We start from the raw sequence: 27,640 nt of genomic DNA, 5'->3' as shown, positions 1-27,640 counted from the left end.
TAGACTCACCCAACCTCGGTGGAAAAAGCCTACTTGCATTTACCGTATATATACCCTTCATAATTTTGTATATCTCTATCCAACCTCCTCTCAGTCTTCTACGTTCTAAAGAATACAGTCCTAACCTATTCAATCTTTCCTTATAACTTAAGTCCTCCTGACCCGGCAACGTCTTTGTAAATTTTCTCTGCACTCTTTCAACCTTGTTTACATCTTTCCTGTAGGAAGGTTACCAAAACTGCACACAATACTCCAAATTAGGCCTCACCAACATCTTATACAACTTCAACATAATATCTAATTTTCTGTATTCAATACTTGGATTTATGAAGGCCAATGTGCTAAAAGCTTTCTTTAAAACCCTATCTACCTGTGACATCACATTCAATGAATTATGGACCTATATTCCCAGATCCCTGTATTCTACCACACTCCTCAGTGCCCTTCCCCTCACTGTGTAACATCTACCCTGGTTGGTCCTACTGAAGTGCACCACCTCGTACTTGTCTGCATTAAATTCCATCTGCCATTTTAGCCCCATTTTTCCAGCTGATGCAGATCCCTCCGCAAGCCATGATAGCCTTCCTCACTGTCCACCACACCCCCAATCTTGGTGTCATCTGCAAATTTGCTGATCCAGTTCACCACATTATCATCCAGATCGTTGATATAGACGACAAATAACAAAGGACCCAGCACCGATCCCTGTGGCACTCCACTAGCCACAGGCCTCCAGTCAGAGAGACAACCATCTACTACCACTCTCTGGCTTCTCCCACAAAGCCAATGTCTGATCCAATTTACTGCCTCATCCTGAATGCTGAACGACTGAACCTTCTTGACTACCTCCAATGCGGGACCTTGTCAAAGACCTTACTCAAGTCCATGTAGATAACATCCACTGCCTTGCTTTCAACTACTTTCATGGTAACTTCCGCAAAAAACTCTAAAGATTGGTTAGGCATAACCTACCATGGACAAAGCCATGCTGGATCAGTTCACGTCTATCCAAGTACTTATATATCCGATCCCTAAGAATACCTTCCAATAACTTTCCCACAACTGATGCCAGACTCACCAGCCTATAATTTCCTGTTTTCTGATTACAGCCTTTTTTAAACAGCAGGAACAACATTGGCTATCCTCCAATCCTCTGGTAGTTCTCTTGTCGCTGAGGATGTTTTAAATATCTCTATTAGGTTCTCAGCAATTTCTGCACTTGTCTCTTGTAGGGTCCAAGGGAACACCTTGTCAGACCCTGGGGATTTACCCACCCTGATTTGCCTCAGGGTAGCAAACACCTCCTTCTCTGTAATCTGTACAGAGTCCATGAACTTGATGCTGCTTTGCCTCACTTCAATAGACTCTGTATCCTTTTCCCAAGTAAATACAGATGCAAAGAATGCGTTTGAGATCTTCCCCATCTGTGTTGGCTCCAACATGGATTACCATTCTGATCTTCTGTGTCTATCCAAATACTTATATATCCGATCCCTAAGAATACCTTCCAATAATTTTCCCACAACTGAGGACTGATTTTGTCCCTTACAATCCTTTTGCTCTTAACATACCTGTAGAATCCTTTAGGATTCTCCTTCACCTTGTCTGCTAGAGCAACTTCATACCTTCTTTTAGCCTCCCTGATTTCTTTCTTAAGTGTTCTCTTACATCTCTTGTACTCCATAAACATCTCATTTGATCCTACTTGCTTATATCTGCTATGCACCTCCTTTTTTCTCTTAACCCGGGTCTCAGTATCTCTTGAAAACCAGGGTACCCAACACTTGTTACCTTTATCTTTCATTCGGTCAGTCATATACCAGCAGCGTATTCTTAAAATTTCGTTTTTGAAGGCCTCCCAGTTTCCAAGTATGCCCTTGCCAGAGAACAGCCTGTCCCAATCCACACTTGTCAGATCATTTTTGATGCTATCAAAATTGGCCTTTCTCCAATTTTGAATCCCAACCCACAGACCAGACCTTTCTCTCTGCATATTTCATTTGAAACTAATGGTATCGTAGTCACTGGATGCTAATTGTTCCCCTACACAAACTTTTGTAATCTGCCCTGTCTCATTCGCTAATAGCAGATACAGTATCGCACACTCTTTCGTTGGGACTTCTACACTACGTAATGATGAAGGAAACCCTCCTGAACACACTTGACAAACTCTATCCCAAACAGTCCTTTTACGGTATGGGGTTGCCAGTCAATATGTGGAAAGTTGAAATCACTTACTATAACAACCTTACAGTACGTTTCTTGCATCAGTCTGAGATCTCTCTGCAAATTTGTTCCTCCAAGTCCCTCAGACTGTTGGATTGTCTGTAATACAGCTCCATTCCTTTCTTATTCCTCAGCTCCACCTGTAACATCTCACGACTTGAGTTCTCCGGTCTGTCCTGACTGAGCACTGCCATGACATTTTCCATGACTAGTAATGACAGCCCTCCTCCTTTAATCTCTCCCGCTTTGTCATGTCTTAAACAACGGAACCCCGGAATATTGAGCTGCTGGTTCTGCCCCTCCTGCAACCACGTCTCACTAAAGGCCACTATATCATAATTCTAGGTGTTGATCCATTCCCTGAGCTCATCCTCCTTTCCTACGATAGTTCTTGAATTGAAATATTCGCAGCTCAGGACGCTAGTCGCACCACGCTCAACCTTTTGATTCCTAATTTTGTCTGAGGTCTTACCAACGTCTGTCTCCACAACCTCTCCACTATCTGTTCTGGCACTCAGGTTCCCATTCCTCTGTAACTCTAGTTTAAACCCCACAGTGCAGCATTAACAAACCTTCCCTCTAGAATATTCGTCCCCCTCCAGTTCAGGTGCAAACCCTCCCTTTTGTACAGGTCCCACCTTCCCTGGATCCAAAAATCTTATGCCCTCCCTCCTACACCAAATCCTTACCACATATTAAACTCTGTAATTGATGCATCATCAATAACTCCAAAAGACTGGAAGTAGAGTAAATACTGAAAGGCTTGCCCTCCACCATGCTGAGTGTCTGCCCCTGGACTGAGAGGAGGAGCAATGGCACAATCGCCTTTATTCAGGGGTCTGTGGAAGGAGCCACAGGAGCAGTCAGCAGAGGGGTGTGTCCAGACAGGTAACCCAGTTACAACATATATATATGGTTTACCACAGTAATCTTCCTAGTTCTGGCCTTACTAGCATGTGGCATGGGGAGCATTCCTGAGATTACTACCCTGGAGGTCCTGCCCTTTAACTTAGTACCTAACTCCCTACGCAGAACCTCATCACTTGTCCTACCCATGTCATTGGTATCTGTATAAACCACGACCTCCAGCTGTTTACGCTCCCACTTGAGAATGCTGAGGACTCGATCCAGGATGTCCCGGGCCATCTGGGAATCTCATTCTCGCCCACAGAACGTCCTGTCTTTTCCCCTAACTAACGAATTCCCTATCACCACAGCGTGCCCCTTCTCCCTTCCCCTTCCCTTCTGAGTCCCAGAGGTGGACTCAGTGCCAGAGACACGACCTCTGTGACTTCCCTCTGTTAGGTCATTCTCCCCTCCCCACCACCAACAGCATTCAAAGTGATATACCTGTTGTTGATGGGGATGGCCACAGGGGTATTCTGCACTGGCTCATTAACCCCTTTCCCCTTCCTGACAGTCACCCAGTTTCCTGCCTTTTACTAATCATGCAGTGGACCTGAGTGAAATCAGCTCCTCTCCAACTTTCGATGTCTGGATTGGTCGCTGCTCAAAGCTCTGCCAGAACATGGTCCATATCTCTACATATTCATGTATCTATGCAATAGCCTGTTCAGTGCCAGTATTCTTTTCTTTTTCAATCTCTTCAGTAATTTCAAAATATAGAAACAAAACATAGCAATAATACAAATAGTAGGAGATATATTGTTACACTTAAAAAAAGTAATTGCAAAACCAAGTAGTGTAAGTTAACAAAGCTCCCAAACATGTAGAACTCACCACGGATAATACAAAGCAAAAAAAAAACTGGAAAAAAAAATCATGAAAAAGAAAAAAAAACAAAACAAAAAAAAAGCAAACCCCCATCCCCAAAGAAAAACAAAATTAATCAACTAAACTAAAAGACTTGGGCAAAACTAACAACTTAAAAATGGAAAAGAAGAAAACCTTAGTGCCGACGACTCCATTCCCCTCCAACAACAGTACAGAGAGATAAAACAAGTTTGGAAATGATCAAATTACATCAAATGAAAATGCTGAATGAATGGCCTCCAAGTTTTTTCAAACTTAATGGAAGGGTCATAAACTGCACTTCTAATTTTCTCCAAATTCAAACACACCATAGTTTGTGAAAACCAATGAAATACAGCAGGAGGATTAATCTCTTTCCAATTCAACAAAATGGACCTTCTAGCTATTAAAGTAAGAAATGCAATCATCCTTCATGATGAAGAGGTTAAATTATTTAAGTCTATCATTGGTAGTCCAAAGATAGCAGTAATTGGATGAGGTTGTAAGTCTATATTTAGGACCGTTGAAATAATATCAAAAATATCTTTCCAATATTTCTCCAACAAGGGACATGACCAAAACATGTGGGTTAAAGAAGCTATCTCGGAATGACATCTGTCACATATTGGATTAATATAAGAGTAATAACGAGATAGTTTATCTTTGGACATATGAGCCCTGTGCACTACTTTAAACTGTATCAACCTATGCTTAGCACATACAGAGGATGAATTCACCAACTGAAGAATTTTTTCCCATTTTTCAGTCGGTATATTAATCTCAAGTTCTCTTTCCCAGTCAGCTTTAATTTTATTAGAAGCATCAGGACGTAGATTCATAATTGTATTATATATAATTGCTACTACACTTTTCTGAGAGAGATTTAAATCTAAGATTTTTTCCAAAGTGTCCATTGGATATGGGTGTGGAAAATTAGAGGAGACAGTAATTAAAAAGTTTCCAATCTGTAGATATCTGAAAAAGTGAGATCTGGGTAAGTTATATTTATTAGAGAGTTGATCAAAAGACATAAAACAATTATCCAAAAATAAATAGCGAAAAGATATTATACCTTTGGTTTTCCAATCAAAGTAAGCTTGATCCATCGTGGAAGGTTGAAAAAGAAAATTTGATATAATGGGACTTGCTAGAATAAATTGATTAAACCCAAAAAATCTTCGGAATTGAAACCATATACGTAAAGTATGCTTAACTATTGGGTTGTTCATTTGTTTATATGATTTAAAAGAAGTAAAAGGAAGTAAAGTTCCTAAAACCAAACCCAAGGAAAACCCTTGTAATGAATTAGATTCAAGATTTACCCAATGAGGGTTTAAAGATGCGTCCAAATCTTGTAACCAAAATTTTAAATATCGAATATTAATTGCCCAATAATAGAATCTAAAATTCGGGAGGGCGAGCCCCCCCTCCTTTTTAGATTTCTGTAGATACCCTTTACCTAATCTAGGATTTTTATTCTGCCAAATATATGAGGAAATTTTTGAATCTACGTTATCAAAAAAAGATTTTGGGATAAAAATTGGAACCGATTGGAATATATACAAAAATTTGGGCAAAAAATGATCATCTTAATAGCATTAATCCGACCAATCAAAGACAAAGAGATTGGGGACCATTTGGTAAATAAAAGTTTAATCTGATCAATTAAAGGTAAAAAATTAGCTTTAAATAAATCTTTATATTTTTTCGTAATTGTTATCCCTAAATATATAAATGAATCAGTAACCAATTTAAATGGTAAACGTCCATAAATAAGTACATGCTTATTTAAAGGGAATAATTCACTCTTACTAAGATTCAATTTGTAACCAGAGAAGTTACTAAATTGAGCTAACAGATCTAGGATAGTAGGAATTGACTTCTCCGGGTTAGAGATGTATAACAACAAATCATCTGCATATAATGATAATTTATGTATTTCGTTTCCACGGGTAATACCAACAATATTTGGCAAGTCGCGAATAGCAATTGCTAAAGGTTCAAGAGCAATATTGAATAGTAAAGGACTAAGAGGGCAACCTTGCCTAGTACCACAAAAAAGACAGAAAAAAGGAGATCTATAATTATTTGTACAAACTGAGGCTACTGGGGAGTAATATAACAATTTAATCCAAGATATAAATGTCAAATTAAAATTAAATTTCTCAAGAACATTAAATAAATAAGGCCATTCAACTCTGTCAAAGGCTTTCTCAGCATCTAATGAGATAATACATTCCGGGGTAGTAAATGAGGAGGTGTAAACAATTTTCATTAACCTCCTAATATTAAAGGATGAATAGTGATTTTTAATAAATCCAGTTTGATCCATGGAAATAATTTGAGGTAACACCTTCTCCAATCTAGTTGCTAGAATTTTTGAAAAAATTTTAGAGTCTACATTCAGAAGAGATATCGTCTGTATGATGCACAATCAGTAGGATAGTGCCAGTATTGTATCTGTTTCCACCACTACCCTGGCAGCATCTACCACACTCTGTCTGAAAGAAACTTGCCCTACCCATCTCCTTTAAACCTTCCTCCTCTTGCCATAACTACATGTCATCTAGTATTTTACTTTGACTTTAAATAACAAATGACCTTCCACCTCTATGCTCTGTCTTCATGGGGCAAGCCATATCTTATCCAAGCTACAGAGTCACTGGGGATCCCATCTGTCTTGACTTTCTGGACCAGCCTACCATAGAACATAGAACATAGAACATAGAAATTTACAACACGTTACAGGCCCTTCAGCCCACAATGTTGTGCTGATCATGTAACCTACTTCAGGAGACTGCTTAGAATTTCCCTAGCGCATAGCCTCTATTTTTCTAAGCTCCATGTACCAGTCTAAGAGGCTTATAAAAGACCCTGTTGTATCTGCTTCCACCACCGCCGCAGTGCATCCCATGCACCCACCACTCTCTGTGTGAAAAACTTACCCCTGACATCCCCTCGTTACCTATTTTCAAGCACCTTAAAACTATGCCCCCTTGTGTTAGCCATTTCAACCCTGGGAAAAAGCCCCTGGCTATCCACACGATCAATGCCCCTCATTATCTTATACACTTCTATCAGGTCAACATGGGACCTTGTCGAATGTCCTCAGTAACAAGATTAAGGAGCTTATCATTTTTAACTGAGCTGTTTGGAAATTTCTTCTTGTAGAGGATATAATTTACACCCTGGAGGACAGTGCTCAGGGTACTTAAAGAGAAAGTGAATAGATTTCTGGAGGTTTTGAGAATTGCCGTCTATGCACAATTGGTACAAAGGTGGGATTAAGGCCTGGGGCAGGCCATGTTAAATAAAAAGACAGACTTGAGAGACCAAGTGGCCTATTCCCACTCCTGTTTTCTTATGTTCTTATGCCAGTTGTCATTCACACTGGTTTAAAACACACAAACTCATGAGAATAAGGATCAAGCATTAACTTTACGTGCCTTGTACAGTACACGTCTTAGGAATTCACAGTGGTATGTTGGTCAGGACGTGACATGCAACAAAAAACAACAATAGTCAACTATTATAAGAATGAAGAATTATAGAAAAATCAAGTTAGTGGTTAAAGAATGGAAATGTGAATAAATACATAAACCCCAGCATGTATTACACTGTAAACAGCTTTGTACAAAGTGGTTTAAGGTGTTTACAGGGCCATGATAGGGGTAATAGATAGAAGGGGGTGGGGGAGCTAACTAGAATGGTTGATCAGATTAACTGCTTGGGGGAAGAAACTTTGAAGATGGCAGGAAGATTTTGTTTTAATAGACCTTTGTGCTTTCCAGAAAGGAGCTTTCGGACAAGTTAGTTTGCTGGATGGGAGGTGCCTGCAATGATTTTTCCTGCCTGCTTCTCTATCCCGCAGAGGCATGATGACTGTGCAATCAGATTTTGAAGCCAGGCTGTCAGAATTTCCCTCTTTGAGTTTGTGACCATGTCTCTGTTTGCTTCATATCAGACTGCCTTTTCAAGATATGCCCTATGAACCGTTATTCAGCGCAGAAACAGTTCTGGAAAGCGAAACAGTCAAAGCAAGGGAACACCGAAGCTGCGTTGCTGAAGAAGTTGCAGGTACCCATACATATTTTATCTGGAGAGTGTGTGTGTTTCCATCTGCATGATGTTTCCTGCCACGTTAATCACTACTCTGGAAGCTGGTTGATGTATTGGTGCCTGTTATACAGTAGATCAGGCTCGAAACGGCAGCTGGGCTGCAGTGGATCCTTCAGGTGATTGGGCTATAACTACTACAGAGTGTAAAATTAGATGATCTCCTTCAATACATAAGCTGCTCCTCTCCTGATGCTTTTGGTATCAACAGGGGACGCAGACCTGAGGTTGCTCAGTGATCCACATCAATGTATTATACAACAAACACAAATCAGGTTACCAGTGCTGTAATCTGAACTTCGGGGCTTGGAAATATTATTGAAGAAGCTGCAGCAGGAACTTCTGAATTCTATATAGATTCAGGCATACTGGGAAAGAAAACAGCTTAGAAATTGAAAATATGGAAACAAAGCTGGAAATCTGAAACAAAAAACAAAATGCTGGAAGAACTCAGCAGGTTGGAGTAACACAAATATTGGGAGATCTCAGCAGGTTGGAGTAACAAATACTGGGAGATCTCAGCAGGTCGGAGTAACAAATACAGGGAGATCTCAGCTGGTTGGAGTAACAAATACTGGGAGATCTCAGCAGGTTGGAGTAACAAATACTGGGAGATCTCAGCAGGTCGGAGTAACACAGATGCTGGGGGATCTCAGCAGGTTGGAATAACACAGATGCTGGGAGATCTCAGCAGGTTGGAGTAACACAGATGCTGGGGGGACTCAGCAGGTCGGAGTAACACAGATGCTGGGGGACTCAGCAGGTCGGAGTAACACAAATACTGGAAGATCTCAGCAGGTCGGAGTAACGCAGATGACGGGGGATCTCAGCAGGTTGGAGTAACACAGATGCTGGGAGATCTCAGCAGGTTGGAGTAACACAGATGCTGGGGGGACTCAGCAGGTCGGAGTAACACAGATGCTGGGGGGACTCAGCAGGTTGGAGTAACACAAATACTGGGAGATCTCAGCAGGTCGGAGTAACACAAATGCTGGGAGATCTCAGCAGGTCGGAGTAACACAGATGCTGGGGGACTCAGCAGGTCAGGCAGCATCTATGGAGGGAAATAAACAGTCGATGTTTTGGGCTGAGACCCTTCATCAGGAATGAGTTCTCCCAGCACTTTGTGTGTGTTACTTTGGATTTCCAGCACATGCAAAACCTCTTGTGCTTATGCTCAGCAGATCAGGCTGCATCTGTGGAACGAGTCAATATTTGGATTTATAACCCTTCCAAGACCCGAATCTTTGACTATTTTCTCATTCCATGGGTGCTGACTGATTTATTGAGCTTTTCCATTTAGAAACTGGACCCGTTTGTGCATGTCCTTTGAAGGCAACAAAAACTGTCTGACCCAGGGTGGGTCAGGGCAGCGGGCACCCACGGGTGAAGTGAGGCCCGTCGTGAAGGTGACCTTGATAACAATTCACCTTCTGTCGGCTGATGTCATGGGTAATGAAGCTCACTGTGCCTCCACCCTGGCAAGTATTGGAGCGGTGGGAGCAAACCCCAGGAGCAGCCAGTCAGGTTTATGTATTATTGAGATCAGAAAAGGAATGGCAGCATCTGCCGGCCTTCGCTGCCACCATCATGCAATCAGTGGCTGTCCCTTTATTGATTTAAAGGCAGAAATACAGTGGATGTGGTGAGGATGCCTCCAATAGTGTGAGAGACCAGGACCAGAGGACAGAACCTCAGAATAGACAAACGTCCCTTTAGAACAGAGATGAGGGGAGTTTCTTGAACCAGAGCATGGCAAATCTGTGGAACTCATTGCCACAGACATTTGCAGGGGGCAAAGCACTGGATATACCTAAAGCAGAGGTTGATTGGTAAGGGTATCAGAGGTTACGGGGAGAAGGCAGGAGAACGGGGTCAAGAGGGAAAATAAGTCAGCCATAAAGGAATAGCAGAGCAGACTCAGTGGGACAGGTAGCCTAATTCTGCTCCTATGTCTTATGGTCTTATGATTCCAGCCTCATTCTATTTAGGTTTTAATGATCTCTATCATTTGTCATCTCTGGACACTTAATCAGCCCACATCTTGTGGGCCACCCGTGACATGTAAGCTAGTGTCAGCATACTGTCATAAGATGGTTGTCTAGACACGGAGATGTTGGCCGCTTCCCCATGTTTTCCCTCATCATCATGGCAGTGCTTCCTGTGGCTGCAGTGCAGAGTGGCCATTGAGCTCTGACTCACTACCCATCAGTCAGTGCAGCTCTGGGCTCCACCTCATGACCCTGGTGGCTGCTGTTTCAGCCCAACACTGTGGCATTATTGTGACGGATCTTTGCCCGATTATTTTTGAGGAACCATGATTAGTTCCATATGCAGTGCAGGTTTAGTTGGCTGGAAGGTAGGTGAAAGACAAACTTCAGGTGATGGTTTGCAAGTGTGTTGGGAAGGAGTTGTGTGGCGGGCGGGGGGTAGGAAAGGGATTAATCAGCTAGACAATTTGTGCGGTCTACTTTGATGGTTTATCACTTTATTTATAGTCTATAAAACCCAGGTTAGACTATACTTTGAGTATTGTGTTCAATTGTGTTCATCTCATTGTAGGATGTAGAAACTTTAGAGAGGCTGCAGAGGAGATTTACCAGGATGCTGCCTGGACTAGAGAGCGTGTCCATGAAGATAGGCTGAGCAAGCTTGGACTTTTCTCTTTGGAGCGAAGGAGGATGAGAGGTGACTTGATGGAGGTGCATAAGGTGATTAGAGGCATAGAGTGAATAGTCCGCACTTTTTCCCAGGAGGTTATTATTTTAAGGAGATTTGAGGAAAATATGGGGGGGGGGTGTCAGAAGTAAGTTTTTTACACAGGGATTGGTGGGTGTTTGAATTACGTTGCCAGGGGTTGTGGTAGAGGCAGATACATTAGGGACATTTAAGAAAGTCTCAGAAAGGCACGTGGATGATAGAAAAATGGACCGTGTAGGAAGGAAGGGATAGATTGATCTTAGTGTAGGTTAAAAGGTCAGCATTACATCCCGGGCCAGAAGGCCTGCACTGTGCTGTAGTGTTCTATGTTCTGAAGTTGATGAACTTTAACGAATGTTCTTCACAGCAAGCAGCCGAGCTGGAACAGAAGCAGAATGAGATAGAGAAGAAGAAACTGCTGGGAGAGGTTGTGAAGTACAGCAACGTCATTCAGGTAATCTGCTGCACCGGTGTCTGTGTGTGTCCCTATGCCAACTCTGCAGCCTGTCTGCCTTTGGTTCTCTGCAGGTGATGGCTGTCTGGTTCAGGAGAAGGGCAGCCTGCTGACGAGATGACTTCATGCATTTGCTTGTTCTCAAAACCACTCAGCCTTCAGACAACGAGTCCTGTCAAAGAGGAACCCCATCCAATTCAACTGAATATGCTACTTCATTGTGCCTTCAGTGTGACGGGGAGGCGTGCTGACGTGGTGGATGTGTCATCACCGGCTATTAGCAACACACACAAAATGCTGGAGGAACCCAGCAGGTCAGACAGCATCTATGTCGGTGTTTTGCACCAAGACTCTTCATCAGGATTGGAAAGGAAGGGGTCAGGAGCCAGAATAAGAAGGGGGAGGGACTGGAAGGAGTAAGGAGGTAGAGGGGAGAAATGACCAGGAGTTAGAGAAATCGACATTGATGACATCAGATTGGAGGCTACCCAGGCAGGATGAGATGTTGCTCCTCCAGCCTGAGTTTGGCAGGAGACAAGGGCATGGACAATTGCCCGAATGGGAATGAGAAGTCAAAATGAAACGTGAAGCCAATGGAGGATCCTGGCTCTTGTGGTGGACAGAGTGAAGGTGCTTAACAAGTATAAACTGCTACCGAGAACATTATAAACACTCACCTCAACTCTGAACTGCTTCCACAGCCCACAGACTCATTTTCGAGGACTCCACAACTCATGTTCTCAGTATCGTTTATTTTTTTATTTGCACAGTTTCTCTTCTTTTGCACATTGGTTGCTTGTCAGTCTTTATTTATGTACAGTTTTTCAAAAATTCTGTTTTGTTTCTCTATTTTCCTGTAAATGCCTGCAAGAAAATGAGCCTCAAGGAAGTATATTCAGTAGTGACGTACAGTAGATGTATCTTGATAACAGCTTTACCTTGGCAATGTCCATCAGGGAAGGGAAGAGGCTGGTTAATCGGCGGTGAATAGTTCATCTTCTGATCCCTCGAAACCTTGCAATTTTTATCCTCCGTTCAGTTCACCTCTCAGCACCTTTCAAATGAGTTGTGTGCACAGCTGCCCAGAGTTCTGGTCTAGGGCAGCACGTGTACAAGGCCTGTCCCAATCCTCTGATTGAAGACTGTAGCACCAGGAAGAGAGCCAATCTAGATTATACCCATGAGGTCTGCAGGTTTCAAGAGGACAACAAACGGAGGGCTAGAGTTGGCCCTCTCCATTGGGAACTTCCAGAGCCACAGATGGTGCAGTCAAAGAACTCTGTGGGTAAATGGCCTGTGCTGGGAGGATTATTTTTGCTCCCTGTGGCAATGCCTGCATTTGTTTCCCATCCCTTATTGTCCTTGGTAAGGGCACGGTTGGCTGCTTTTTTTGTCTTGCCATAGTTGGCATGAGGAACATACTCCACAGTGCCATTGGGGGAATGGGGGGAGGGGTTGTGGGTTGATGGAGGTTGGTGGATAGATACTGAAGGGTGAGGCCCCAAGACTGAAATTCCTATTGTTCTTAGCCACAAAGGTTTGATGGTTAGAATTGATACAGTGCAGCAAAGGCCCTTCACTCTGTGCAAGTCCAAGCTGACCAAAATGTGTGTCCAAGCTGACCAGTGACTCTAAGGGAATGATGCGTCTGTACTCCAAAGTCCGTCTGTTCTACAGTAGTACCCAGTTTGCTTCCATTCAATGTAAAAGTCCTAACAATTCTAAAGGTCTGAATTAAATTCCATTTGCCATTCCTCAGCCCACCTCACCCAGCTGATAAATGTCCCACTGCAATTCTTGATATGACCATTCATTTTCAAAGACACCACCTACTTTAGAATCATCTGCAAGCTTATTAACTATACCTTGTATATTCTTATCCAAACTGTGAAAGATATGATGAGGGTTCAATGTGACCTTATTACAGGATACAAGTGACATGGCCAGTTACTGTGTAGGTGCAGTGAAATGTGGTCATCCATTCAAACCACATCATAACATCTTGTGCTCAAAATATGTTCAATGGAAATATCTTTCAGATAAACTGTCTCCAGTGAGACCTTGTAATGGCTTGTTGAACAGAAGCTCACTTTATGAATATTGCTAATTTCTGAAGCATCTCCTCTCCGTTCCACTCTAATACTTGCATCCTTTCTTTCTGTTTTGTTCTGCCAGGCATTGTGGGCACGCTATGTTGGCACCGGAATGTGTGACCACAGTTGCGGGCTGCCCCCAACACATCCTTGGGTGTGTTGGTTGTTAACAAAAATGTCGCATTTCACTGTATGTTTTGATAAATTAACCTGACTCTGCTCTGACCCTAATCCCCTCCCACCACCAATGCTGGGGGCAAGAGGAATCAGGGTTGTACGAGAAGCCGAAGTCAGATCAGAGGCAAGTAAATAATGCTCAGGTATAAATAATCTGTGGTTAGATCAAAGAAACAGTTGGTTGTTTTTTAACCTGTGTCTGCATTTGCTTGCAGTTGCTGCACATTAAGAGCAACAAGTACCTCACTGTCAACAAAAGACTGCCAGCGCTCCTGGAAAAGAATGCAATGAGGGTGTCCTTAGACCACGCGGGAAACGAAGGCTCCTGGTTCTACATTCAGCCCTTCTGGAAGCTGAGGAGTGAAGGTGACAATGTACGTCCACTCGTGAGAACCACAGGACGGTGCACCCACCAAAATTCGACTGTTGAGGACCTGAGTTATAGGGAAATGTTGTCTAGTTTAGGCCTTTTTCTCCCTGAGTGTTGGAGAATGAGGGGCGATCTTATAGAGATATACAAAATTATGAGGGTGTGGTTTGGACAAATTGAAGCTGGCTTCTTCTGTTGAGGTTGGGCGGGACCAAAACTTGGATAAGGGTGAGAGATGGAGTATTTAAGGGGAACCTGAAGGGGAAGTTCCTCACTCAGAGGGTGTTGGAGTGTGGAGCAAGCTGCCAGTGGAAGTGGTAGATGCAGGTTTGATTTCCACATTTATAAGAAATTTAGGTAAATACCACACATGGAAGGGAAGGGTATGGAAGGCAATGGTTCAGGTCTGGGAGAATAACAGTTCAGCATGCACTAGATGGGCTGAATGGCCTGGACTCAATGACTTGTGACTCTGTCCTCCACTCATCAACTCAGGGTCAGCCGTTCTACCAGCTCCTTTACTCTGCTCCCCAATTCCATGAAATGAAGGCTGTCCTCTACAATCCCATTTTTTCAAGTTCGCTCTCCTCTCCTGTGTAAGGGCAGAAGAATTAGGCTCCCCAGGCCTTCCAGTCTGCTCTTTAGCTGACCAAGACCTTACACCTCTTGCCACTTCTCTACACGGTTTCCTAATTCTGTTAAAACCAAAATCTATTGACCTCTGTTTCAAATGGGCTCTCTTAGTTAGTGCCTTTACTCAACAAAATTATATCCAGCAGAACTCTAGGCTGTTACCTATATCTTAGCTAAAACAAGCTGCTCACAAGCCCATCAAACTAGTAAAAGTGACTTACAGCTGCCTGAAGAATAGGTGTCGAAGACTAAGGGCTGCATCAGAATAAGAATCAAGTTTATTATCACTGACATATAGAGTATGGAGTTGTAGAGATTACAAGCACAGAACTAGGCCCCTTGGCTCAAGTAGTCCATCTCAAACTATTACTCTCCGCAGTTCCGTTGAACTGCACCCGGAACATAACCCTCGGTACATCGCCAATCCTTGTACTTATCCTAATTTCTCTCAAATGTTGAAATCAAACCCACATCCACCACTTCTGCTGGCAGCTCATCACCCTCATCATTCTCATCACCCTCTGAGTGAAGAAGCTCCCCCTTTAGTTCTCCTTAAATATTTCACCTTTCATCCTTAACCTATGGCCTCAAGTTCTAGTCTCACCCAACTTCAGTAAATGCCTGCTTGCATTTACTGTGTCTATACCCCTCATAATTTTTGTATATTTCTATCAAATCTCCACTCATTCTTCTACACTCCAGGGCATAAAGATCTGACCTATTCAACAGTTCCCTATAAGTCAGGAACTCAAGTCCCAGCAACATCCCTGTAACTTGTTGTGAAATTTGTAGTTTTGTGGCAGCGGTACAGTGTAATACATAAAATATCTTGCAAGCTATAACAAGATATACGTATTGTTTTTGAAAGTGTGTCGTTGATGGGATGCTAGAGTACCCATGATGGAGCTGGTTGAATTTACAGCTGGGCAGCTTTTTCTGATCCCGTGCAGTTGCCCCTCCATACCAGAGAGTGCTACAACCAGTTGGAATGATCTCGATGGTACATCTGTAAAAATATGCCAGAGTCTTTGGTGACATACCAGATCTCCTCAAGCTCCTAATGAAGGGCCTATTTTCATGCTGTGTAAGAGTGGAATGTTATTGGACCAGCTAAGGTTTGCCAAATACGCATTAGCTCTTTCTGGCCTGCCAATGGTTGGTCTTGATCTGACAAGGTGGTAGTTAAACTCATGACTTCCAGCAGACTTGTCTGGAGTTACACCTTTTGTGTGACCACTCCAGTTGAAGTAGCTACCAACAGAAAACCTCTGACAAGTAATATTTCTCTGCATTTTCTCATTTCTGTGTTTTGTTTGAATGAGTCATCTTGACATCTGCTGTGGTAAGCCAGGCTCTTGGCAGTGCTTGATATCACACTCCCACATTCTGGCTGATTGTGAGTGTAATTTTGATAACGTTCACAAGCAACTGCCCAGCGACTTCCTTTCATTGTCATATTGTTTTTCAGAGCTGGTACACTGAGAATTTACTGAGCCGTTTATCAGGGCAAGTTCACTGGTATTGGGCTGACAGACCGGGCTTGTGAATAATGAATGTGTCTGAGTCATTGCAACACTGGCTAAGTTTAGCTGTCGAGATCCCACCCATTCCACTGATCTTGGACATCTGATTCTGAACTAACTCTAGTTATCTTTTTTTGCAAAATCCTGCTGTTAAAAACATCTGCAAGTGATGACTAGTCCTCTTGCGTGAAGAGCATAGAACACTACTACAGAGTACAGGCCCTTTGGCCCATGTGTTGTGCCTGCCAACCCATTAACCAACTTGAAGATCAATCTAACCATTTCTTCCTACATAGCCCTCCATTTTTTCTATCAGCCATGCACCTATCTAAGAGTTTCTTAAATGTCCCTAATGTATTTGCCCCTACCACCACCCCTAGCAGCATGTTCCACACACCCATCACTCTCTGTGTAAATAAAACTATCATACTTTCCTCCAATCACCTTAATATTTTGCCCCTTTTATCAGCCAATTCCATTCTGGCAAAAAGATTATGGCTATCCACTTGATCTAGGCCTCTTATCATCCTGTATACCTCTATCAAATCACCTTTCATTCTCCTTTGCTCCAAAGAGAAAAGCTTAGCTTACTTAACCTAGCTTCGTAAGACATGTTCTCTAATCCAAGCAGCATCCTGGTAAACCTGCTCTGCATCCTCTCTAAAGCTTCCAAATTCTCCTATAATGTGGTGACGAGAACTGAACACGTATTCCAAGGGTGCTCTAGCCAGGGTTTTATAGAGCTGTAACACCACTTCTCCGATCTTGAGCTTAATTCTCTAATCCTCTAATGAATGTCAACACACAATTCGCCTTCTTAACAACCCTATCAACTTGTGGGCTAACTTTGAGAGATCTATGGACGTGCCCCCCCCCACCCCAGATCCCTCTGATCCACAACACCAATAAAGATCTTGTCATTATACCTGTGCTCTGCCTTAAGATTCAACCTTCAATGTATGATGTTGACCAGTTTGGTATTTCAGAAGGTTGCACCATGTTTTATAAGGTGCAAATGTGAAGGAATACGGGTGACACTGACCCACTCATCTTCAGAGTAGGTCCTTCAGACTACCTGTGTATAGAGTTCCCAGTATATTGCTTCCAGTACAGAGCATAGGATGTTAACCAAGCAGGATTGGGCAGCAGGAAATGGGGGGAGACAGTGGGAGAAGGAACTGAGAAGATAGGGTAAAAAGGGTGCGAAACAAGGAAATGAATGCAAAAGAGTAGATAGATTGGATGCTGGTCATCGGAGTAAGCGCGGAGGAAGGAAGTGAGGAAGATGGAGAGATGTTCGGGGGAGGAGTGCAGAGAAGAGAATGCTAAGAGAGATTGACAGGAGGAAGTGAGGAGGAGGGAAGCACCAGAGAGACATTTTGTAATGATCAATAAACCACCTGTTTGTATTCAAGTGGCCTTGCCTGGTGTCTCAGGGCAGGGTGTGTGTGTGTACTCGTGCCATCCCTCACCCCGGCATCCTCTGTCCAACACTTCTCCCACGGTGCTCCAACTCCCCCATTCCCAACATCCTCTGCTCCCGCCAGATTTACAAACTCATTCTCTGCTCCATGTTGACAAATACAGTACTGTGCAAAAGTTTTAGACACCCTAGCTACATATATGTGCCTGAGATTTTTTCACAGTACTGTATACAATGAGAATATGGGCAGAATATGGTTTCTGGTAAGGATGCATCTGGAATGCTTCTGTAAATATTCATCTATACTTGGTAGACTTCTCTGAGACTTGATTAATGGATACCCTATCTTGAGATTGTGAACCGTGGTTCTTGCCACCCTTGACAGGGGAAACATCACCCCTGCATTTGTCGTACCCAGCTCTGTATGAATTAGAACATAGAACAGAGAATATTACAGTACAGTAGAGGCCCTTCTCTATTCTAAGATCAATCTAACCCTTCTCTCCCACATAGCCCTCCATTTTTCTAGCATCCATATGTGTATCAATTAAGTTTGTTTCAATGCGATTACCCTCTTATAAACTAGTTTAGATGATCATCTTGGTCAGTGTGGATGAGTTGGGCCATAGAGTTTGTCTCTACACTGTATTTCTTTATGACTCCATTGGCCCAGTCTGGTTACTCTCTCCTATATACAATAGCGACCTCAACCATACCAGGAATCACTCTGGCCAACTTTTCTTGCACTCTCTCCATATAGGGAGACCCAAACTGTACACAATATTCCAGATGCAATCTTACCAGAACTCACATAATGGGCCAAGATGCTTCTGCCAAGGTTCTCAAACCTCTTGCACTATAGACCAAGACACCTTTCCTAATTAACCAACTTGAATGCATATTAATTCATGAAGGTCCCTCTGAAAATTTGGAGGAACACACAAAATGCTGGAGGAACTCAGCAGGTCAGGCATCTATGGAGGGAAAAAGAAGTTAATGTTTTGGACTGAGACCCTTCACCTGTTCCTAGCCTGAAACAATTAATTCTCCTCCATAGATGCTGAGTTTCAAGCATCTGTAAAATCTCTTGTGCCTCTGAAAAATTAACACCTTTCAGTTTGGGAGCCATGGGGTGTTGTGAGACCTGGATTACCTGATGCGTTTGTTATATGCCAATTTATACAGGGCTTTCATTGATTTTGGTCCCCCGGGTGTTCGTCTGTCATGAGATATGACCCTCACAGCAACTTGACTGTGTGATAGGCCGAGACCCACTGAATAAATATAGAAAATGTTAGGTATATAGCATCTGTATAAAGAGAAACAGTTAACAAGCAAGCCCAAGACTCTGTTTGAACTAGAGAAAATGGGAATAAAACAACTTAGTTTTTAGCAACAGAGTGTATACACACACACACAGACACACACACACACACACACACACAGACACACAGACACACACACACACATGCACACACACACACAGACACACACACACATACACACACAGACACACAGACACACACACAGACACACACACACGCACACACACACATGCACACACACACAGACACACACACACACACACACACACACACAGACACACACACACACACGCACACACACACACACGCACACACACAGACACACAGACACACACACACACACACACACACACAGACACACACACACACGCACACACACACACACGCACACACACACACACACAGACACACACACACACACACACAGACACACACACACACACACACACATACACACACAGACACAGACACACACACGCACACACACACACATGCACACACACACACACGCACACACACACATGCACACACACACACAGACACACACACACACACACACACACAGACACACACACACACGCACACACACACACACGCACACACACACACACACACACACACACACACACTCTCTCTCTCTCACTGACGCTCACCCTGATGTGTGCACACACATGTTCACAGACCAGGCACATCCCTCCCCTGCCACCAGCCATCTCGCAGTTACTTTCCTTGCTTGCTGGCAGTCTTCCCTTAGTGGCCGTCAGCCAAGCCCCCCAGCTGCCGTTTCACAACCAGAACATGTTGAGGAGCTGCCACGGCAACAAAATCAGTTGGGGCACTCGCCAAGGCTTTCTCCACTGTAGAGAAATGCCTTCTCTATTTAAATATACCTGCGTGAGAAATCAGCCACATTTGACAGAGCTGTGTTGGGGTCCTGTCGCGTCCGACATCACGAGTTACTAGGTTTCCCCGAGAAGGCAGGCGGGTGTCTCGTGGAAGGGCACCTGGGTAGGTGCAAGGAGAAAGGGTCAGGGGGTTATGCTAACTAGGGAAGGGGGTGAAGTATAGTGGGGACAGATGTGTGCAGGTGGGGGTCTTCATGTTGTAGATTCTGTGCCCTTAAATTAGAATAGCACTGGAATAGGACCTTCTGCCCACAATGTTGTGCTTAACTAGTTAAACTAGTAATACACATTAACCTAAACTAATCCCTCCTGCCTACATAATGTCCATATCCCTCCACTCTCTGCATATTCATCTAACAGCCTCTTCAATACAGGGCAGCACGGTAACGTAACGCTATTTCAGTGCTGGTGATCGCAGACAGGGGTTCAATTCCCGCCACGGTCTGATGAGGAGTTTGCACGCTCTCTCCTTGACAACATGGATGTTCTGGTTTCATCCACATTCCAAAATGGCACGGTTAGGGTTAGTGAGTTGGCGACACCCTGGGCTGCCCAGCATCATTTTCGCTGATTTGATTTGACACAAAATGATGCACTTCGCGATATGTGTTGATGCTTCGATACACAACGGAAAAACAAAAACAAGCAAAAAAAAACAGAATATAAAACACCAACCCCCAAAGTCATCATGAGAGTCCAGGCATATTCAAGCAACACACACAAAAAGTTAGAGGAACTCAGCAAGCCAGGCAGCATCTATGGAAAAGAGTACAGTTGACGTTTCAGGCCGAGACCCTTCATCAGTCGACTGTTTCACTTTTTTCCATGGATGCTGCCTGAGCTGCTGAGTTCCTCCAGCATTTTGTGTGTGTTACTCTGGATTTCCAGCATCGGCAGATTTTCTCGTTTCCAGGCATATTCAGTTTAGCTCAGCTCAGTTCAATCTAGCGCTGTGTCGTTTGTTAACTCAGGTCCTCTGATGTTCCAGAGAAAACAAACCGAGTTTGTCCCACCAATCTTTATAGCACATGCCCTCTAATTCAGGCAGCATCCTGATGAACCCCTTCTGCACCCTCTCCAAAGCCTCAGCTTGCTTGAATATAAAACTCCAGATGTGGCCTGATCAGTTTCATAAAGCTGCAGTATAACTGAACTCAGTGCCTCAGTTAACACCACACACCTTCTTTAACATGCTATTGATTTGTGCAGCCAATTTCAGGGAGCTATGGACTTGAACCCCTAGATCTCGCTGTATATATAAATTTGTGGTAGGTTGGTCAGAGACCCTGGGTTGATTCCTAACTGTGCCTGACACCGGTGCTGTTTCCTCCACCATCTGCCATTCCATTTTCTCACAGCTTCCATTGGTACGAGGTACAGAGCCTGAAGTCCCACACCACCAGATTCATGAACATTCATTTCCCTTCAACCGGTTCATTCTTCAATCAATGACAACCCTGACGTTTAAAGATTAGTTTCATTAGTCTCATGTCCATTGAAATATACAATAACTGAATTTATCAGTTTTTGTCAAACCAACCTGCGAGGACTGTGCTGGGCAGTTCACAAGCTTCTGGTGCCAACATACAATGTCCACTACTTACTAAACCTAACAGTACATTTTGGACTGTGGGAGGAAACAGGAGCACCTGGAGGAAACCCACACAGTCACAGGGAGAACGTACAAACTCCTTACAGGCAGAACCCTGATTTACAGCTGGCTGCGGTAACGCATTGTGCACACTATGCCACCCCTGTTCTCTACAGTTTAGCAATACTATGACCACTTAGATCACTTGGCGCTAAAGTAGACTTTTGTTTTAAACAAGAGAAAACCTGCAGATGCTGGAAATCCAGAGCAACAGACAAAAAATGCTGGAGGAACTCAGCAGGTTAGGCAGCAACTATGGAAATAAACAGTCGACGTTTTGGGCTGAGACCCTTCTTCAGGACTGGAAAGGGCGAGGGAAGATGCCAGGATAAAAAGGTGTTGGGGGGGGGGAGGGGAAGGAGCCTAGATGGAAGGTGATAGGTGAAGCCAGGTGGGTAGGAAAGGTAAAGGGCCATAGAGGAAGGAATCTGACAGGAGAAGAGAGTGGACCATAGGAGAAAGGGTAGGAGGAAAGGACCCAGGGGGAGGTGATAGGTTAGAAGAGGTAAGAGGCCAGGGTAGGGAAATAGAAGAGGGGAAGGAGAAAGCTTTATTCATGCCATCAGGTTGGAGGCTAACCAGACGGAATACAAGATGTTGCTCCTCTACCCTGAGGGTGCCCTCATCAAGTTTTGTGTTTTTTCATGTGTAATTGTGTATGATTGGTGGTTTCCTTCTGGATGCTGCTTATCTGATGGTACGTGCCTGTGATGCTGTTGCAGGCACACTTATTCACTGCATGCATGTGACACTGAACTCAACCGACTTTGACTTTGTGTTTAGGTGGTTGTGGGAGATAAAGTGGTGCTGAACCCTGTCAATGCCGGACAGCCGCTGCACGCGAGCTGTCACGAGTTGCTGGACAACCCAGGCTGTAAAGAGGTAAGAGTCAGTATTGCAGTCATCACCGGAGAGACTCTGGTCCGGCATCCGATGAGGAAATTAACCAGACATCCTCAATTCCAGGTGAACGCTGTGAACTGCAACACAAGCTGGAAGATTGCGCTCTTCATGAAGCATAGTGATTACCGGGAAGATGTCCTTAAAGGGGTCAGTGCTGTTCTTTCTCTCCAGCCCCGGCTGGGTTTGTGCCACATACGGGCTCCATTGTTGCCATCTGACGCGTTTGTCCCTACGCCCACAGGGAGACGTGGTAAGGCTATTCCACGCTGAGCAGGAGAAGTTCCTCACCTGCGACGAGTACAAGAAGCAGCAGCACATCTTCCTGAGGACCACCCTGCGCCAGTCTGCCACCTCGGCTACAAGCTCCAAGGCACTCTGGGAAATTGAGGTAGAACCTTGCTTGTGCAAAACACACATTTTCTCAATTTCTTTTTGCGTCATTTATTTTCAAATTGTTGATCCAACTACGTATGAGTGGAGGGAATTGACTGGTCCTGGAAATGGCCATCTATTAGTGTTTAATTTGAATTTTTCTCAGGCTTACCTTCACTAATCAAGCTTGTAGGGCCAACTTCCGTTTCTTTAGCAACAGGTTTGCCACTTATCCAGGTGGGTGGCTCTGAAACTCGCAGTGTTATATACATTGACAGTCAGAATATGTTGTGTGCCCCCCAAGTAATTCTCCTTTTTAAAACATCCATTGAGCTCTTTCCAGACTGAGACACAGGCCCTAAAGATTTTTAAGAAGATTATCTTTACTTGTCACGTGCATTGAATCATCGAAACATCCAGTGAAATGCGACACTTGCGTCAATGATCAGCTGATTTAGAGGGCGTGCTGGGGACAGCCGGAAAGTATGGCAATATAGCATGCCCACAACTCACTATGTCTTTGGAATGAGGGAGGAATCTAGAGCACCCAGAGGAAACCCACATGGTCACAGGGAGAACGTACGGACAGCAGCGGGAACCCTGATCTTATAGATGGTGTGCTGTAAGGCGGAGCACCAACCGCTATGAAAGTGTTTCGCCCTCTAAACCAGTGAATGCTTTTGTTCAAGTATCGTAGGGAATGGTAGCAAGTAATCCGGAGGCCCAGGTTAAATGCCTGGAGCCCACCACACTAGTGGAAAATCTAAATTATTTTAGTTAAACAATCTGAAGTGGGAGTCCAGCGTCAGTGATGGCGACCATGGAATTCTGGTTGGGCAATGTCTTTTAGACAGATCAATCCGCAGACATCTTCCGCTCCAACCTATCTATACTCCAGACCCACCACACCGGAGTTTAGAAGAGTGAGGGTGGATCTTATTGAAATCTATTGACTATTGAAAGTCCAGGATAGAGTTGAGGTGGAGGAGATGTTTCCAATAGTGGCGGAGTCTAGGAGCAGAGAGCACAGACTCTGAGCACAAGGACATTCATTTAGAACAGAGGTGAGCAGGAATTTCTCCAGCCAGGGGATGGTGAATGTGTGAAAAAGAAGTGATCATTTTAAAATCTCGTTCTTCTTTGTTGCTAGTATCCACTGGTTGGGTTCTACCACTGGAGAAAAGAGAAGGAGTTCAATTCTTTCTTTAAACTACGATCTGCTGGAGGAGCTCAGCAGGCTGAGCAGCATCTATGGGGAGGTACGGGTGGGGACGCAATAGTCAATCTCTCAGGTTGCACGGTAAATGGTTCGCACCCTAAATGTTGGCAATTCTTCTTCCCCAACAGAGGCTGCTCGATCCGCCGAGCTGCTCCAGCAGCCTGTTTGCTACTGCAGGTTTCAGCACTGCGGTCACTCGGTCTCCTATTTCTGGGCAATGATTTTCATTCATGCAAAATGTTTCCTGAAAAAGAATACCAGTGCAAATCTATCAAAACACATTGGGAAAATACATTGTCATGAATGGGTAGAATTTGTTTAATACAGTAATTATTCCAGGAGCTCCTTATTCCTACACAACGTATCCACACTGATGAGCTGGGGTGTCTCAGGGCCGGCTCTAAGGTCAGTGTCTGTCCCGATGACTGACAAGTTTCCTGTTCCTGTGGCTTCCTGTCAAAGAGTCCTGGCTAATTAAGGGTTTCCCCTTTCAGGTGGTGCATCATGACCCTTGTCGAGGGGGCGCAGGTCACTGGAACAGCCTTTTCCGATTCAAGCATCTGGCGACAGGAAACTACCTGGCTGCAGAGGTAGGGAGAGAGCCACACTGCTGAAAGTAACTGCACTGCACACTGAGTCCTCAGCGGTTATGTTTTCTGATACTTGTTCACAGTTCAAAGTAAATTTAATATCAAAGTTTGTATAGGTCACCATATACTTCCTTAAGTTTCATTTTCTTGTACACATTTACAGGAAAAATAAAGCAATACAATAGAATCATGAAAAACCGTTCATATCAGAGACTGAAAAACATCAATCTGCAAAAGAGGACAAATCATGCAAATAATAAATTTAAAAAGTAAATAAATAATACTGAGAACATGAAGTGTAGTGAGAAAGTGAGTCTCTAGGTTGTGGAATCAGTTCAGAGTTGAGGTGAGTCAAGTTATCCATACTGGTTCAGGAACCTGGTGGTTGAAAGGGAGTATGTGTTCCTGTACCTGGTGGTGTGGGACCTGAGGCTTCTGTACCTGGTGGTGTGGAACCTGAGGCTTCTGTACCTGGTGGTGTGGGACCTGGAGCTCCTGTAACTTGGTGGTGTGGGACCTGAGGCTCCTGTACCTGGTGGTGTGGGACCTGAGGCTCCTGTACCTGGTGGTGTGGGACCTGAGGCTCCTGTACCTGGTGGTGTGGGACCTGAGGCTTCTGTACCTGGTGGTGTGGGACCTGAGGCTCCTGTACCTGGTGGTGTGGGACCTGAGGCTCCTGTACCTGGTGGTGTGGGACCTGAGGCTTCTGTACCTGGTGGTGTGGAACCTGAGGCTTCTGTACCTGGTGGTGTGGGACCTGGAGCTCCTGTAACTTGGTGGTGTGGGACCTGAGGCTTCTGTACCTGGTGGTGTGGGACCTGGGGCTCCTTTACCTGGTGGTGTGGGACCTGAGGCTTCTGTACCTGGTGGTGTGGGACCTGAGGCTCCTGTACCTGGTGGTGTGGAACCTGAGGCTTCTGTACCTGGTGGTGTGGGACCTGGGGCTCCTGTACTTGGTGGTGTGGGACCTGAGGCTTCTGTACCTGGTGGTGTGGGACCTGAGGCTTCTGTACCTGGTGGTGTGGGACCTGAGGCTCCTGTACCTGGTGGTGTGGGACCTGAGGCTCCTGAACCTGGTGGTGTGGGACCTGAGGCTTCTGTACCTGGTGGTGTGGGACCTGAGGCTTCTGTACCTGGTGGTGTGGAACCTGAGGCTTCTGTACCTGGTGGTGTGGGACCTGGGCTCCTGTAACTTAGTGGCGTGGGACCTGAGGCTTCTGTACCTGGTGGTGTGGGACCTGGGGCTCCTGTACCTGGTGGTGTGGGACCTGAGGCTTCTGTACCTGGTGGTGTGGGATCTGAGGCTCCTGTACCTGGTGGTGTGGACTTGAGGCTCCTGTACCTGCTGTCTGATGGTAATGGCAAGAAGAAAGCATGGCCTGGATGTTGGGGGTCCTTGATGATGGATGCTGCTTTCTTGTGGCAGCTCTCCTCGTAGAAGTTGTAGAGTTTCAGAGCACTCATTTCAAACCAATTACTTTCCTGGAAATAAGAGTTTTTCTTTGTAATTAAGCTGAATCAATTAAACATCTAGTGAACTTTTATTTAAATCTCTCCCGAACACTATCCGAGCAATCAGCAGTCATCACCTTGTGGTATGGTTGCTTGCTCAACACCAATCTCCATCATTTTCTATTGCCTAGGGTTCCCGCCAGGGTTTATATAAACATTAGGTTGCCTTACCCAGATGAATGCATTTTGAAACACCAAAATCTATGGACAGAGAAAATCTTGGACTTATTTACAGTTGAGCTTTGGTGAGATAGTGACTGGAGTATTGTGTTCACTGTGGGTCTGCTTATTGAATGAGATTGGAAGCAGTTCAGAGAAGATTTACCGAAGTGATATTTGGAGTGAGTGGCTTTGCTTATAGAGGTGTTGAGTCATATTGTATGGAAACAGACCCCACACATCTCTTTGATCTTTCTCCCTCTCACCTCAAATGCATACCCTCTAGTGTTAGACATTGCAACTCTGGGGAAAAGATAACAGCAGGCTACTCCATCTCTGCCATTTATAATGTTACAAACTTCTGTCAGCTCTCCCTCAGCCTCTGCCATCCCAGAGAAAATAACACAAGCTTGTCCAACCTCTCCTTCAAAGACACAACCTATATCCAGGCAGCATCTGTGTAAACCCCTCCTGCACCTTCTCAAAAGTATCCACATCTTTTCTATAATGGGGCGACCAGAACTGAATGCAGTACAGTACTCCAGATGTGGCCTGACCAGAGTTTTACAGAGTTGCAACAAAACTTCTTAACTCTTGAACTCTCGAAGGGACAAATAAAAGCAAGCATGCAGTCTACCTTCTTTACCACCCTATTGACCTGTGCAACCACTTTCCAGGAGCTATCGACTTGGACTCCAAGATTCCTCTGTCCATCAGCGTTGTTATACGTATGTCCTGACATTTACTGTGTACTTTCCCTTCAGATTTGATCTTCCAAAGTGCATTCCCTCAAGTTGCCCAAATTAGACTCCATCTGCCATTTCCCCACCCACAACTGTGGCTGATCTCTATCCTGCTGTATCCTTCAGCAACCGTCTGGACCATCCACAATGCCATCAGCGTTTGTATCATCTGCAGACTTGCTAACCCCCCCATCCACGTTTTCATCCAAGTCATTCATACATATCACAAATAGCAGAGGTCCCAGTACAGACCACCACTAGTAACAGAGCTCCAGCTGGGCAAAGTCCTCTGTCCCCTATAGGGAATCCAATTCCAAATCCAAATGCCTAATCACCATGGATCCCGTGCATCCCATGCATCTTAATATCTGGATTAATCAGGGACCTCGTTAAACATCTCACTAAAATTCATGGAGGCAACATCCCAGATGCACTCTCATCAGTCACCCCCTCAGGAAACTCAGTCACGTTAGTAAGACACAACCTGACTTGGTCAAAGCCATACTTACTGTATGAGTGCTATCTAGCTGTGGGTACAATCTTGCCAGTATTCTCATGTTCTTATTGGTTTGACCTTCTCAGAAGCCATTGTTGCTTGGGGTGAGATGCTGTTCTTGTGCAGACTGGAGATTTTGCAGAGGTTATTAGCCTTGAATTTGCTGGCAGAGACGACTGCCCATTCCTCCCAGTGACCCCACCCTCGGGCGCCAGCTCACTCATTACAGCTGGTTGACAAGACACTTCACAGCGCAGTGTGCTGTGGAGGCAGGTTCGAGCGAGCAGAGGGACTGCCG

The 27,640-nt window shown here is 44.4% G+C and overlaps 1 protein-coding gene across 1 annotated transcript in view; it reads left to right on the top strand.

Annotated features, from left to right (window-relative positions):
* itpr2 (inositol 1,4,5-trisphosphate receptor, type 2) overlaps positions 1-27,640 on the top strand; it is a 306,596-nt gene that overhangs the window by 81,504 nt on the left and 197,452 nt on the right. Inside the window, exons 3-9 of the mRNA XM_072241562.1 lie at positions 7,943-8,055; positions 11,162-11,248; positions 13,734-13,892; positions 22,132-22,230; positions 22,315-22,398; positions 22,493-22,639; positions 24,337-24,432. Coding sequence (XP_072097663.1) covers positions 7,943-8,055; positions 11,162-11,248; positions 13,734-13,892; positions 22,132-22,230; positions 22,315-22,398; positions 22,493-22,639; positions 24,337-24,432 — 785 coding nt within the window. The remainder of the gene's footprint in view (positions 1-7,942; positions 8,056-11,161; positions 11,249-13,733; positions 13,893-22,131; positions 22,231-22,314; positions 22,399-22,492; positions 22,640-24,336; positions 24,433-27,640) is intronic.

The sequence above is a fragment of the Mobula birostris genome, chromosome 23 (genome assembly GCF_030028105.1).
Source record: "Mobula birostris isolate sMobBir1 chromosome 23, sMobBir1.hap1, whole genome shotgun sequence".
In the NCBI taxonomy this organism is placed as follows: domain Eukaryota; kingdom Metazoa; phylum Chordata; class Chondrichthyes; order Myliobatiformes; family Myliobatidae; genus Mobula; species Mobula birostris.
This window is presented reverse-complemented; position numbering and strand designations above follow the sequence as displayed.